This window comes from Sinocyclocheilus anshuiensis, unplaced genomic scaffold (assembly GCF_001515605.1).
Source record: "Sinocyclocheilus anshuiensis isolate Anshui unplaced genomic scaffold, SAMN03320099.WGS_v1.1 scaffold1932, whole genome shotgun sequence".
NCBI classification, from domain to species: domain Eukaryota; kingdom Metazoa; phylum Chordata; class Actinopteri; order Cypriniformes; family Cyprinidae; genus Sinocyclocheilus; species Sinocyclocheilus anshuiensis.
Window position 1 is genome coordinate 725814 of NW_015555985.1, and position 16441 is coordinate 742254.

At 36.7% G+C, this 16441-nt stretch overlaps 1 protein-coding gene across 2 annotated transcripts in view; it reads right to left on the reverse strand.

Moving 5' to 3' along the window:
* The window catches only part of LOC107676071 (villin-1-like), a 17066-nt gene extending 1138 nt beyond the window's left edge, over positions 1-15928 (reverse strand). Inside the window, exons 1-19 of one of the 2 annotated variants that reach the window (XM_016470596.1) lie at positions 15826-15928; positions 9975-10079; positions 9794-9868; positions 9509-9705; positions 8545-8653; positions 7093-7203; positions 6762-6964; positions 6601-6679; positions 5658-5756; positions 5112-5265; positions 4107-4207; positions 3879-4016; positions 3255-3413; positions 2501-2680; positions 2251-2396; positions 1180-1324; positions 904-1092; positions 739-807; positions 382-537 (exon numbers count right to left, since the gene is read on the reverse strand). In XM_016470596.1, coding sequence (XP_016326082.1) covers positions 382-537; positions 739-807; positions 904-1092; positions 1180-1324; positions 2251-2396; positions 2501-2680; positions 3255-3413; positions 3879-4016; positions 4107-4207; positions 5112-5265; positions 5658-5756; positions 6601-6679; positions 6762-6964; positions 7093-7203; positions 8545-8653; positions 9509-9705; positions 9794-9868; positions 9975-10052 — 2388 coding nt within the window. In that variant the 5' untranslated portion in view covers positions 10053-10079; positions 15826-15928. Of the gene's footprint in view, positions 1-381; positions 538-738; positions 808-903; positions 1093-1179; positions 1325-2250; positions 2397-2500; positions 2681-3254; positions 3414-3878; positions 4017-4106; positions 4208-5111; positions 5266-5657; positions 5757-6600; positions 6680-6761; positions 6965-7092; positions 7204-8544; positions 8654-9508; positions 9706-9793; positions 9869-9974; positions 10080-13246; positions 13294-15825 lie in introns of those variants that run through there. The other variant, XM_016470597.1, reaches the window with a different exon arrangement.
* Between the last annotated feature and the right edge of the window lie 513 nt (positions 15929-16441).

The following is a 16441-nucleotide window of genomic DNA, read 5'->3' on the forward strand; positions in this document are numbered from 1 at the left end:
ATAACTCAACACACAGCCATTAATGTCTAAACCGCTGGCCACAAAAGTGAGTACACCCCTAAGTGAAAATGTCCAAGCTGTACACTCACTACTTTACATTGTAGCAAAGTGTCATTTCTTCAGTGTTGTCACATGAAAAGATATAATAAAATATTTACAAAAATGTGAGCAGTGTACTCACTTCTGTGAGATACTGTATATATATATATATAGGTTTTGTGATTCTCCAAAAAGAAAATATTATATTTATAGTGTTTATTTAGTAATTTAGTTTGAAATAAAATGTTACAAATTTAATTGTTTTGAGGAATGTTTCATGGCATTTTAGCTTTGTGTATGTTAGATTTGTGTAAGAAAGATGTCTGTAGATCAAAAGTTTACCTCTTTTCTTGTGGGGTCGACTCCATCCGGCAGGTCTTCTGTCTGAATGTTCACCAGCTTCTCTGGTGGGAAGGATTGCGTGACAGGACGGGGTAAGTTACCCCCTTGAGTTGAGCTACTTGAGTTGGTTTGGTTTGAGGTTGGCTGGGTGAGATCCTGTGTACAAGATGTTAAGCCATTTTCACTTTCACTTGTTATTATACATTTATGCATTTAGAAGGTGCTTTTTGCCCAAAAACGTAAAGAGCATTCAATTTATACTTTACATTTTCTCAGTTCATTCATTCTCTAAGTAACTGAACCCATGACCTTGACATTGCTAGTGAAGTGCTACCATTTGAAGAATGAATAACCTACCACAGTAATTTTGATGAGATCAGTTGCATCTCCAAGCTCTGCTTTAAGCTGGTCGTAGGATTTCCCACCCTAAAAGAGAATTTAAAAAATATTCATAGCCTGTGACGTAAGCTTGTGAAGTAAGTTGTCATGCTGAAAGAAGGTAAACTCATGTCATTAACTTACACTCCACTTTTGTGGATCCCAGGCGTGGAACCAGCCTGTAAAAGTGGGCGGCTCAAAACCTTGCTTTACCACTAGGATAGGCGTATCCAGGTCACGTCCTGCAGGATGGGACTTCAGGTATTCCTGTGCTGTAACCACTGCTTCATGCTTCTCCTTGTCATTGGCACCTTTGCCGATCCACAGGTGCACCTGACAGAACATATTTGTGCTGTGATTTCTAGTGGTCCAGAAAGAATATGAACAACTGTGATGAGAGAAAACCACCCCGACATTCACCTGATCCCAGATGTCCAGCAACATCACGTCATCCTCATCCAGGTCATCTTGGTTAAAGTTTGTAATCTCTGTCGCTATAAAGCGACCCGTCTGGTTGGAGCACTCAAACAACCGGGGTGTGATACTGGAGTTCTCATCCTGAAGTCTGAGAATAGAAGAAATGTATAAGCTATAGTATAGTCCTAAAACTTGTGAACTGTCTATGTAGACAGGATTGCAAATATCCTTTGCAAAGAAAGCAGTGCCAAAATGCATCCCCCAATGCAAAACCCTATTGAAATCAATTGTCTATATCACTCTCCTGTGTTCTTCAGTTGAGGAGCGCTATAGAGTGCAACAGTGACCGCCCACTTTTTCCGTGGTGTTGATTCCAGAAGCATTTTTTTCCATTCACTTTTCCCATAGGTATTTTTTTTTTAAGTCTTTAAAAATAGATAGTGCACCCAAAAATGAACATTGTTCCAAAAATTGTTCCAAACCTGTAAGAGTTTATTTATATCTCCTTTTGTCTTGGATGAACTATCCCTTTAAAGCACTATAAGCCATGAACCAAACCAACAAGATATGAGGTAAATTACAACATCACAACCTTTTATTTTAAGCAAAAAGTACTTGTTTAAGCAAAGTACTTGTAAAAAGTACAGACAAAAAGACAAAGGAACAAGATGGTTAACAGTTTTAATGACATATTGAAACGAAGGAGAAATATAAAATTATTCATTTGAAGTTGTGTATGTATATTATATTATTATTAATAATTATATATTATATTATCAGTTAACAACCTCAGAGCTCACAGGTCTTAGGTCTATAAGTTATCGTTAAAAATCAATTTCCTTATGGAGAAAATGAATTGAATTTTTACTTCCAGAACATGACTGTTGCGCTATATTTGTATGATTCATTATTTACAGTATTTACATCATTTCAAAATATTTATGAGGTACTATTTGAGTTAGGATGCGCCCTTAGAATATAGCTGCCCTATGTAGACAACAAGGCAGCTCAACAGGTTTATCTTTTAGAATGTTTTTTTTTTTTTTACTGTACAATGTGCCAGTTTTACTGTACCTTTTGCTGCTGGCATACTGAGACTTTCCACCAAGGTTTACCCAGAAGTCAGCTGGTTCCTGACCCTCTGCAATAACATGCTTCTCCCTCTTGGAGATGATGTCAGCCAGCGTTTTGGCCATCTCTCTCTCATCTCCACTGCAGCCCTGCACAGTAATATTTAATGCAAGTATTTAGAACAGACAGGTAAGAAATATGCAGAAACATCATCTGAAATATGCCAGATATTGTCAGAATTTGAAATACCAACCTTGCCATACCACAGGTAGCAGCTCTTATCTGTGCTGAGCACAAACACATCGTTGGAGTTCAGAGAAGATGAGCGTGGAGGCACCTCAGTGGCACGTGTGTTGAACTCATTCGTTCCATGGACGTGAAACAGTCTTACTGATGGCTGAGAATGGGAGGAGCCTTCTCTGGAACTTCCTTCCTGTTATTCAATCACAACCAGTCACAAAAACAAAGAAGGTGGATGCATGCACTACAAGGCTTAAAGGTAAAGTGTGTCACTTCCGCACTACTAGCGGCACCGTACAGAATTGTTTCCAAAACACTCCTACTGCCTCTTATTTTACAGTCCCACCTAAATTGTTTTCAAGGCGCCACACATTTCACGCTTTTCTTGCCAGGCTATGAGTAGCTAACTTTAATTGTCCTTGCAAATTAAACTTGGATAGATGAAGGTATGTTTATAGCAAAAAAATATTTTAGCTTGTTACTGAAGCAGTACCCTCAAAAGTACACCTTTGTATCTTAACTACCCTTAAAAGGTGCATATTTTAGTATTTTAAGGTACTAATATGCACCCTCCTAATAAGCTCCCTTTATGAAGTGACTGGGGACAAAGTTGTACCTTTGAAGGTACTGCCCCAGTGGCAAGCTGTTGCACTTTTTTCTGGTAGTTTTTTTTTTTTTAAACAGGAAGTGTTTTCGGTTTCCGTTGTTATAACAGAAGACATGGCCAAATGCTGCTTATAGAGAGAGGAGCAGGCTGACAAACTTACCTCATAAATAACCATTTTGCCCTTGAAAATGGCCATTAGGTGCATAGGCTCCTTTCCCATGGGAACACGGACCTGCACCGGTTCCCCGTTGTACTTCTGGTCCAGGATCACAGCCTGATATGCAGAGGCTGTCAGCTCTGCTGTGCTTGCATGGCGGCCCTAAAATTCCATCAGTATTCAGAATTGAACTGAGAGTGCCTTTTAAATTGCAGTTAAATTCCTGACTTTGAATTGAATTTAAACTAGGATGCAGAGTTCCAAATTGAATGTAAGAAAGTGGAATTAAAAATGAATTGAAATTCAAAGAAATTCATATTGTATAATTGTAATTTTTAACTATAAAAGCAATGTGAAGACTGCAGTAATGGCTGCTGAAAATTCAGCTTTGAAATCAGAAATTAATTACATTTTAAAATATATTAAAATAGAAAACAGTTATTTTACCGTATAATAATATCTCACAACATTTCTGTTTTTACTGTATTATTTTTACTGTATTATTGATCAAATAAATGCAGCCTTGGTGAGCAAGACATCTTTCAAAAACATTAAAAGAATCTATATATTTGTATAGGATTAAATTACAATGTACAATGATTAAATGAGGACGGAAGAGACACTTACTTGCCACATGTACAGAATGTAGTATAGTTTTCTGTTGACTTCATATTTGTAGAGAATGAGGTAACAGTCCCCACCGTAGAAGTGGCCGAGCCACTTCCTCTCCACAGGGACAAGCTCATTGTCCTCTATCCTCCATACCTGTCAGATGAACACACTCATGTAATGAGTTCTTTTTCACTGAAATGAATGAAAGGCAATTGTCATTTCATCAAAGGTCATTTCACTGACCTCAGCTTCGCCCGACCCATCATCCACCATTTTCTGCTGTGCAGCCAAGTCAGGTCTGGCATGCATTGAGGTGGCGTCAAACTTAACTTGCTCAACCTTGGCTACAGAAAGCAGAAATTATAACATAGTAGAGTCAGAATCATGGGTTTCTAAGGGGGCATTTATACAGAATGCATTCTTGTGTTTTGTCTATGCTGTTGTTTTTTTTATTGTTGCCCTGTGTACAGAGCAACGGATGTCAGTTTTTTATTTGAATTTCACCACAGCTGTTTTTAACACAAGAACACATCCTGTATGAACGCTGCCTTATTCTTATAGATGATCTTTTGCATTGTATTTCAGCAGTGTTGGGAAGATGCCAACTAAAATAACGACACAACTAACATTTTTCAGTAGTGTGAGAAGATTAACAAAAAATGTTTTAGTTTTTTAGATTTTCTATTTTAATATTAAAGTATTAGTCATTTGTGTTTTTTATTTTTTGTTTTAGTGTTATTTTAGTAATTTTGCTTTGGCAACAAGCTGAAATGAAGTGATTTTATGTCATTATTATTAATTTTAAATTATTATTTATTATTTTTATTATTATTTTATAAGTTATTTTAATTAAGCTTTATTTTAATTTGAGTTTATTTCAAGTAACAAAAATGTTTATTTAACTATAACTACTTTTCGCAAAAAAATAAAAAATACATAGCAGTATTGTGTATGCAGTGTAAGAGATCAGTAATCAAATGCTTTCTTTTTCTTCTTGTCCTCTCTCATATATTGCACTCAAAAGACTGATTGAGTGACTAATCTAGTGAACTATTTTGTTCGGAAGGTTCATGTAAAAGAAATGATTCAAGAAGTGATTCACTGATCCGAATCCTTGCATGTGGCATTTTTAGGCTGCCACTGCCACTGTTCATGACTGTGTTTTCAATTATATGAATTTGGATGTATTCTCTTTTTTTCCATCTCCTTTTTACAAGTGCTTTCTTTACATTAGTAAACCATGTTCACCTATTTTTCCTGGACTGTGAGTGGAGCCCAATCCAGCTGTCTGTCCCTTGTCTGTCCACTTCTGAAAGAGTTGCTTGAACACTGATGATTCTGCTCCTTCGCTTACTGTCTCTACATAGGTGGATGCAGGATATCCTTTTGCCTTTATGTAGGCCTAGAACAATAAAACATGAAGTGAGATGATGAAGTGTTTCTTTAGCAAGAATTTGATATGTGATTACATTAACATTTGGTGCAATATACTATGCTGAGTTTAGAAATATTGGGCATTATTCAGTTATACTTGTATAAAAATGTATGCTTATGTTGCAGAAATAGCTCTGATGCTATTTTTTGGAAATCCAGAATCTATGCCAGATCATTTTTGCCCTCCGAAATAGTAACTTAAAACTTGACTTTTAAGGCCTTGTATGATCAATTATTTGATAATGAGTTGTGATTTCATTCACACGGGTTTTACTCAAATACTTGCAAATACACAGTTGGTGAATGAGCCCCCTTGTGAAAAGCACACTTTGATAAGAGCTTCATTGGTGTAAGACTCACCTCTGCTTTCTTCAGAGATTCTGCTCTCTCAGTTTTGGATGCCTTTTTGCCCTTCCAGATAAAGATCTTTATTCCGCCTTGATCCAGCAGATAGCAGTCCTGTCACAGGAATCAGATGTCAATTTGCATCCTTCCGCTTTTAAAGTGGCTGTTTTAGTTTCCCTCCTTTTTTCAAGTAATGTTTGTGCAGAAATGGTGAGTTCTTTTATAGACTGTCTTTTTGTTTTTGAGAGCGTTTATAATTTTCAAGACAAGATTTGGATTTATTTTAAATGTATGTTCTTGGTCTTGGTGCACAATTCATTGACAGTTCATGGATGCATGTTATACATTTTTTTCATTAACTTTAATCAAAATATATCTGAAACAACTCTTTTATAGTTAAAGTCACAAAGTTCTCTTTCTTGTCAGCCTATTTCCTCCAACTATTCAGCTCCATACTTTAATTTAGCTTTCACTTTTCACAATCCAATCAATTTCCTATTTAATTCATTTCTCTCATCGAACTTCCTTTTTGAAGTTATGTTCAACTACAGAAGCAGTTTGCCAACAGCATTTCATGAAGTCTTTGACCTTTTTATACAATATTCTGTCATATTTGCATCACAACCGCATAACCAGATCCAACTGTGTCGTGAGCATGACTGTTCCTTATAGTTCTGTCTTATCTTAACAGGCATCCACTATGTAGTCACATATTATGCTGATGCTGACTTCCCCTTATCATCTAGTAACTATTTTATGAGCCTAACTATACATCACGTGTCCCTCCCAGCTGTGAAATGCACTTAATGAAATGTACCTGTGCACTTTGACATAGGTGTAAGGGTGACATTTGACACTATATATATCATTGGGAGCCTATGCTATCATCATGGTCTTTACACAGAATTGCTTTATGCTGCGGTGTTTAGTTTGGGTCAGCGGTGAGGGTTATTCATACCTCAGTTTTAAGTAGGTCTTGTGTGAGAGGTTTCACTGCCACTTCCTGCACTACAAGGTTACCCTGTGCATCTGAAATACTTTTCACACAAGATACTTGTTTTAGCTGGAGCACATACTTTTCAACACATGCTTTAATTTGTAGTTAAAACTATTACTCACTGAAAGAGTTTAATGGCAGTCTTGAGTTTCTCATCCACGATATTATCTGGGATGGCATCTCTTATGTGCTTTTTCTCCCCCAGTGCCTGAATCATCAATTTCATTGCTTCCTCTGAAGATTTCTCATCATCTCCTTCCACTACAGTCACTTGTGCTCGACCACCCCTCTCTCGATCACGAATGTCCTTTGCTAGGTTCATTCCCTATGAAAACAAAAGCTTGTAGTAAACTTACTGTGCAGATGTGGTAATATACACCCTTACCATCAAGAATGTGTTTATGTCTCTGAAAAGGGGTATTTTTGCATTTCAAATCAATTCTAATGGCTTACCCTTAACCTCTCCATTCGGTTACTCTTGGGTCCATTCCACTGAATGATCAGGCTCCCCAGGTCCAGCAGGAACACATCACCTTGATTAAAGCTGTTCCAGCTCATTTCCACCTGCGCACAGAGGGATTGAACCTCATTATTTACACTTTTTGGGGGAACATCAGCTTACAAATAGGCTTAAGGTTTAAGCCTGGTCTCAGACTAAAATGCTCGTCTGGGCTGTTTTAACTGAAAGAAACTTGCAATGACATATCTTAAAATATGTCAGTGTTATTGATTTGTCTCAAGATACTCATCAGTAATGTTTTTTTTTTCTAAGGTATGTTTATAAAAGATACTTAAATGTCCTAATTGAACTGTGGCCTAATCCTGGCTTAATGTAAGCCCTGTCTGTGAAACCAGGCCATAATCTTTAAAGATAAGACCATAGTTCACCCAAAAATGAAAATTCTGCCATCATTTACTCACCAAACCTGTACTCAACCTGTATGACTTTCTTTCTTCTGTTGAACATAGAATACGATATTTTGAAGAATGTGGGTAACCAAACCATTAAAGGTTCCCATTGACTTTCATAGTAATTTTTTCCATGCTATGGAAGTCAGTGGGAACCAGCAACTGTTTGGTTGCCCACATTCTTCAAAATATCTTATTTTGTGTTAAGCATAAGACATAAATTCATACAGGTTTGGAACAACTTGAGGCTGAGTAAATGATGACTGAATTTACATTTTTGGGTGAACTATCCCTTTTATGCTTTAACTAACATTAAGTAACAATGAGCAGTTCATTTGTTTTAGTATTTATGTATCATTGTTAATGTGAATAAAAATACATCTATTGTTAGCTCATATTAGCTAAGGTCCATTAAATAATATTAACAGATAAAAAAAAATGATTTTAATAATGCATTATTAAATGTTACAATTAATATAAACTAACAATGAAAAATACTTATAAAGCCTTTATTAATCTTAATGTCCACTAACTAATGTCCTCTAGTTAACTAATGTTAATAAATATAACCTTAAGTTTTACTTCTTTATAATATAAAATGATTTATGCAATCATAATCACATCAGGCATTCAAAAACATATATAATAGCAATTCATTACGTGCATGCATAATATATTAGTATTTATACAGATATTATTTTTAAATCATTTAGATATTATTTAAATTATTACTTTTTTGCTTATGGTATTCCTTTTTTTGTCCACTTGAAATGTGATTTAGATGTTTAAATAGCAAATAAATGCATGCGGAGTAGCTTAAAATGTGTTTAAAATTAATATGGACTGGTGATTTTTAATCAGTCTTAATGTGGGTAGTTGGTTTTTGTGTTGTTGACACATGAATAAAGGAATAGTAGAATGTCACAGGGATTTTTACACCTCTGGTCTTGTTGTAGTGGGTTTTAATTTCTTTATTGTGGCTGGGGCTATTCTTACCTCTCCTGCAACCACATGCTTATTTCCCTTCACATGCAGCAGTCTGCGAATGTTGTACGTATTTGTCTCCACTTGTTTCATCCCAGATGCGACTCCACCTTTTTTGTATCTGGAATAAAAAGATTAACATTGTTATCAATTGTAACTCATGTTTACTCACTCAAAGTTGACCACTTCTGGTAAAATGAAATGAAGAAGTCTGTCTTTGTAAACTTCCACATTTTTTACTCTTTGTGACTAAGAGAAGCATTATAAAGTCATGTGCTTCTCACAGCATCTTAAAATAAAGAGGCTCAGTGGTGCGATTAATATGGAAATTACGATTAAAGGAAAATATGTGCATTGTAAACACCCCTTGAAAATGTAGTTTATTTATAACATAAACTAAGAAATGACTCCTGTCAACGTCAGGGTCATATTTTATCCCAAAAAGCAAAATATAAAAAAAAAAAGATTTTTTTTTTTGGCATTTTGACAATTAGACAATTTTTCTACTCCATTTTCACTCCATACTTTCTCGTTACTGTAATGTAACATACATACTATTTAAATCGTAAACCTTTTAATGTCTGCAGATTTAAACATAAAATGCTAATATCTTTAGTAATATGTTTTTATGCAAAATTTTGTTTAGTTTATTTATTTATTAGCAAAGAATCCTAATGGTCCTAAAATATATGTGATAACATATGTGACCTTTACATGTTCTGGTTCATTTGGTTCATAGATTCATTCAAGGTAACCCTAAACATCAGTCAGGAGATGGCTTACATCAGGGATCCTCAAATCTGGCCCACGAGATCCACTTTCCTGCAGAGTTTCGCTCTAACCACACACCTGAGTTTGCTAATCAATGTCTTCAGGATCATTAGAAAATCATAGGTAGGTGAGTTTGATCAGGGTTGGAGCTAAACTCTGCAGCGCATTGGCCCTCCAGGGCAAGATTTGAGGAACCCTGGCTTACATGATGCCCTGTTTGAAGTATCCTTGGAAGGTGGCGCTCTCATGGCCCTGGGTTTCACGATGCTGCACAGCAACGCCCCCTAGGTGTTCATCCATCTGCGTGGTGTATATCGCTGCTGCTCCCTGCTCATCCTGGGAGGCGGCCTTGCCCAGCCAATAATGGAGGTCGTAGGTGTAGTTGTTGCTGGTCTTGTGAGTCTGAAAATGAAATGTTTTTCTTTAGCGGTTAGTTTTTGTCAGCTTAAATGCACTTGAGTCGATTAGGGCACTAAGTGCTGATACTTACGTAGAGTATTACATAGCTGTCTCCTTCAAAAAACTGTCCATATGTTTTCGGTGGACAAGGCACGAGCTCCATGTTCTGACCAGTAATTTAAAAAGAAGACTGATTAGTGATTTGATAAAGATGTCAGTATCTCAGATGTTGAATGCACTGATTTGAAGTAAGTAGTATCATTCCTATTTACCTCCACTCTCCACATCTGAAGTCCTGGTGTGGTTTTATCAAGGACTTTGGGAACATCGGTCTTGACATCCTGTGGCATGGTGCCAGCTTACGTCTCAGAAAATACCTGGAAGAGAGAAAGAGGGAGGGTTGGATAGAAATTACTTGAGTTCAGTGATCCAGATTGTTTTCTTAGAATTACAAAGCACACATGTCTTGTGTATGAACTACTCAAAAATGTATTTGTGCATTTAATTTGACTTTCCAGTACACAACCACAAGCAAACTAATATTTTTATTGCTGTTTAGGGACCCCGCTTTCTTCAAATCTACACTTTATCCTTCATCTGACCTCACCGTATAACAAAGAAAAATAGTAAAAGTTAAAGTTCCCAATAAAAAGAAAACGGTCATTATTTGCTCACCTTCATGTCATCCTAAACCTATAGGCAGTTATTTTTCTCTAAACATGGCGTATTTGATATTGCAGTAAATAAACTTAGAATTAAATAGAAGATTTCTGGTTAATCGTGACTTTGTTAAACTTATAATGAAATCTGTTCATCCCATGAAGCTATAATATGGCTTCTGAAGACTTGTGTTTTTGTCGTTTTTGGACTTTGAAAGCCATGGTCACTAAACTGTGCAGCATGAAACTGCGTGAACTGTTCCTTTAATATTGTTTAATGATTTCTTTCCTGATTGGCTTCTTTAGTGTTGTTTAAGTGCAAAAGAGGGTGCAGCCTAAATAAGAGTCAGTGCACTTCAGTTCATGCATTAGTAAACCCAAACACTAAAACTAAAGTTTGAACGCTTATGGAAGAAAGAGAGTCAGCCACCTCTGGGAAAGGAAGTAAAAGCCTCATGTCAAATATCTGTTGCAAATCTGTAGTAAAAATACTACGCCTCCATATCCAGAGCAGTTATCATTAAGTGTGGCTGAGATGTCAGGGCGTGATCAAGCCCCACAGTCCTTCACTTTATCTACTGCACTGAGCACATAGTTCAAGCTGCAAATAAATGTTTGCATAACCAGTATGTCTGTCTTATTTTCCATATAATCATCCTTAAAACATGACTAATTTACTTGAAAAGGAAAATCATGTAATGTTCCATTTCAGAGAATATGTTGTTATTTATAAAGGTTCTTTTGATTATTCTCTTTAGTCCCTTTTAGACTTCCCTGAAAGGACTTTTCTTTCTTTCTTTCTTTTTCTAAATTGTTTAGCTAGATTTATGCATTTAATCTACAAGGAAAAAAGCTAAGTTCAAGATTTAGTCTAGTTATCTAAAAAGGTGCTTAATTGTTATGAAAATAATATCAACATGTAAACATCTTCCTAAAAATAAGCTTAATTTTCTTTATGCAAGATATTTGTTTGTTTTTAATCACTGATTCAAGATATAATATCTGAAAACAAGCCTAATTATTGTATGCAAGTTTGGTTCTCAAATTATTAGATCTTGTTTAATGGATGTTTAGATATTTAACTGAAAAACAAATACAAAACATTTAATATTTTTGCACTGAACTGGGTATTGATTAGATCAATTTAATCAATACAGATTTGATCAAATAATTTAACCAAAACTTTTATTGCATTACTGATCCACTTTTATAATTATTTATTATATGAATATTCTCTAAATTTGCTCAGGTAACAAACTATTATGTTCTAAAGGAAGTTGTACATGGTTTATGATAGTCAGGGGACTATAAAAATTTGATTATATTGCGTTGGCTTTGTCTTTGTTGTGTGCAAACCACCCATCTGTTTAAATATGCTGCAAACTATGTGGCTAGTGAAGAATAGTGTCTCTGTTTCAAAACCATGGCTTCTCACGCTGAAGTACCAACCACATCCTTTCTATCCTCACGTCCACATCCCGGTTACACTGATTTAAGAAACTTGCCATTGCTTAGTTACTATCATCCATTTGTGGTGTTGTTTTTAACAAATTAAGCAGGAAGCTTCCATCAATCACGTGGAGCCATCGCACCTGACAATAGCTCTTACATGGTATTATGGTAATTTAATGACATTTTTCAGTCAGTGTGACATGCATTCATCCTCACACTGTGGTTTATTTTATTTATTTGTATTAATTTTATTTATCCTTTATTTAACCAGGAAGATCCCATTGAGATATCATAATATCTGCTTCCAGGGAGACCTGGTCAAGACAGCAGCACACAAAGTAAAAAAAAAAAAATAAAAAAAAATCTCACATCAAATTAATTTCACTAAAGTCAATTTATTTATAAGTAGCCAAGCAAAATGTCAGATCATGAACAGCGAGCTGGTCATTATCGACAAATAATACACACACATACAGTATACACACCCTATATATATATCTACATACACCCTAGAGGATCATTTTCTGTTTGCATATCCCAAATTTATGAGCTCCCTTATCAACATCTTTTTATGTTTGCCTGGTACCTTGCAGCATAGATGTTGATATGGTGTGATAATACGGATGACTCGATCTCTCTTGTTTGATTGGATGGTTGGGTTTTATTAGGTGGTTGTATTACTGTCTCTAGTGCGAGCAGATTGCGCTGACCCTTAAGTCACCAATCACAAACCCTCTGCCCTGTGCAAAGGTTCATATTTCCTAACTAAATCCTAGAAGTTACGTTGTTAGTGCAATAATGTCTTAACGGCTTCACTCTGCTGTTACAGTTACAATGACATATCACAAATGATCTGCCCTCCAGAATTACTAGATGCAGTGTGTCAGAGCAAACAGGAAAGTGTGCAGAGTTTTTATTTAACCACCCTGTGTTTGATCAGGCCTGACAGTGCTGTGTACAGTACATGTCTCATCTCCACCTCCTTCCCTATAACCTTGATTAAATATTCTTCCTGTAAACTGTCCATCATGACCAATCCAACCTTCTTTTTCAGACCAAAGCATATAATGTACAATGCCATATAGAAAAATAGCATGTTGTCAAGTCATTCAAACATAAAGCCACTATATAAAATTGATGTTTTTAGTCACCATTGAGATTCATTCAAAATGAATAACAGCAAGCCAGCTTAAACACCAAACAGATTTTGTTATTTTGTTAATTAATAATAGTGATTCATGCTAAATATTTAGGCATAACCACTGAACAATGTTCAAATAAAAAGCACTGCTATATTATGTACTAAATTTACAACTGGGTTTTCCTTTTTTCTTTTACAGGGTCAACTTTTACAGTCTACTTGGCTAATGAATCACTTTAACGAGCATCTTCAATGTTAAGGGTCTTTTTCTGCAATGGAAAGAGGAGCTCACCTGCCACCGGTGGACTCGAGAAGGAAGCAGCCAGGTAAAGGTTCTGCTGGTTCACAGACAGTGGTGGAGCAACACTGTGCAACACTCTTTCGCTCTCTCTACTTTACAACCCTTGCACTTTTATCTCTCTCTGTGTTCATTCACTCAGGGCCATATATGGCAAGAGCAGGTGATATGCATACAGGTGTGTCATATCTGTGGTTACAGGCATAAGTCGTTCATCTCGCCCCCCTCCCCAGTAGATGTCTCTGAGCAATAAAGCGAAACAAATATGTTTGTTTACCTCTCCACCCCCAGCCCATCTGGTGCCATGCATACTTGTCCTTTGCATTTTACTATAATGTGTTGAAATGACTGTATACTATACACTGACCACTATAGATACCTCCTTCTGACCACTGAATTTCTTTTCCATTTTTTCATCCCAGAAAAAAATATTTCTCCAACCAAAATAACCCTGATTTGAAGCTTAAATTCAAGTGCAAAAATACGCTCTAATCTGGACTGGAATGTATTACTGGTTAACTCTTACATACCAGTCAAAAGTCTGGACACACTTGACTGATTTTATATTTCTCATCATTTTAACACCTTTTTGACTTACATTTAGTTTTGTAGGCAAATATAAATGACCTGTATATAAATTTCTGTACAAAATGAAACATTCATTTTAAATGGATGTTTTGGAGCAGATAGTGAAGGAATAGCAGCAAGCATACATGTGAAGTTCATAAAAAGCAAACCAGCATGGTTGGTAGAGAATCTAGACAAAGTGTAGTAACTTAGACTTGTAAGATACATTAAAAGACTCTATAGACTGCAATTATGGCTGCATAATTCCATTTGTGTTTTTATAGTTTTTTATATTTTTTACTTTAATAATAATATATGAAAAATCTTAATGTAAAATGAGTAGGTGCGTCCAAACTTTCGACTGGTAGTGTATCTTACTACAAGTCCAAAGTCCATGCATAATTACCGGATAAACCAGGTATGCCATGACAAGTGGATAAAAGGTTTAAAGGGGTCATATGATGTTGCTAAAAATAACATTATTTTGTGTATTTGGTGTAATGAAATGTGAAGATATTTCCACATAGTGAGGTAGATATTTGGGGGCGTGTTAGAACGAGCCGTTTTAGGGGGGCGTGGCAGAGTCTTAACTTTGATAAAGTATATCTCTTTGGTTTTGAGACTTTAGTCTTTGCAACTTCAGGGATCTTATCTATGCACAATCAGCTTGTAACACTCCAAAGAGAAAGGAAAACTTGAAATCGCATCATATGACCCCTTTAAAAAACCCATTATAAATGAGGCATTTTTTGCATCCAGTTGGGGACATAATTACTGATTATAATGATTTATACTGTCTTTTTACGCTTTGCGTTGCATCGGGAACAGTGTTGTAAATACAACTTAACCACTGATTTCTAGTTGTGTCCTCTTTTGGAAGGCCAAACAAAGTAGTTTCGCTTCCACAACGAAGCACACAGCGTCACACACGGCAGGCTAGAGTGAGCGGAGGCTGGTGGGCTTGAGAACGGCGTGGCCGGTGGATTCGACAAAGGAGCGGCCGGAGGGCTTACGGCAACCACATGTGACGACCCCGGGCTGGACTCCGCTTCGTCCACGGTGAAAGCCGATCCGGCGATCCACAGCGCAAAGTTGATGTATTTCCTCAGCGATCAGCACGGATCAGCTCCAGGCATGGCGAAGCGGAATCGTCCTCTTTTGGAAGGCCAAACAAAGTAGTTTCACTTTGTCTTCACGAAATGGTGGCAGCGGCAACAACAATACTACAGCGAGAATAAAAGTTATGCCTTCTTTCTTTGCGTGAACATTTGGGCGGCGTTATGCAAATCTTCCCACATCGTGACGTAGACGTGGGAGCGTGTTTAAAAGAGGTGTTTTAGGAGGGCGTGGACAAGTCTTAACTTTTATAAAGAATATCTCTTTGGATTTGAGACTTTAGTCTTTGCAACTTTAGGGATCTTATCTATGCACGAACAGCTTGTAACACTCCAAAGAGAAAGGAACATTTGAAATTGCATCATATGACCCCTTTAAAAATAGGTGCAGGTTATGTCGAATGTTTTCTGTTGTGAGCTAGTTAAAGCCTCCCTTGGTGGACCTCAGCATATTCCCTCTATGCATTCATGTAGTCTATAGCATCAATGCAGACCATCTTTTCTGAGGCACCATTGAGCTGGTCGGATCTCTTGAGAGTTAAATAGACCATTAAAAGTGGGTTGGTGATTATTAGTGAGATGTACAGTAGCTCACTGTTAGCCTACTACAGTCACCCCTGTTTGTTGTGCTCTATTTGACCCCTTGCAACCAACAGTAGAGCCTTTGTGAATGAGATTGTGAAGGATGCATGGGAAAGAATGAAATTGCTCTGGATTTACAAATTTATGACTTACAAGACCCTCCCTTAACCTGCAACACACAGTCCACCATAAAATGGCACAGCAATTTATGTGAATTAAATTATTTGAACTCCATCAAAAGTCTCTGAAATCAATAGTTGTTCTGTTTTTACAGTTCAAAACAATTTATTCCCAGGGAATGTTTCCTACCTTCGTTAGGCAGTGTGTTTCTGTCCTTTGCAGCCGAGTGTTTGGATCTGCTCCTATCTTTTCACTTCCAGATTGTCTCTAGGTGAACTTCAGCCTCCCGAATGTGGCCGCTCCCCTCTCCTTACTCAAACTCATTAACCAGCCGCTGCCGCCCGGGGAGAAAGCAGTCAGCCACCAGTGCTTCAGTTCTAACTCAACCCCTTCTCTTACATAATCCAGGACACACGCTAACATGGTGTTAGTTCAGCTTCATGAACCTGCGTTTGTGAATGTGCCGCAGATTGTGTTAGGCCCCAGTGGAGGTTGGGCTTCAGCCATTCTGTGTCAAATCTAAAAAATGCTGCCTTTACAGGTAAACTGAGGTAGGAAGGCAACAAAGCAGTTCCAAATGATTGCATAACATCATGTCTACAAAGATGCCTTCATCTGGTATTTTCTTGAGGGCAGTGGAGATGTAAAGGTCTGCTACCCAATTTGAGCCCCATGGAACCCAGAAAACTGTTGGATTGGATATTTTTTTTAAACTTTGGTTTCAAGTTTATATATATATATATAATTACTGGTATTTTCTTATTTATTTTAATATTTTGAATATTATTCTTTTTGAAGTTTAAGC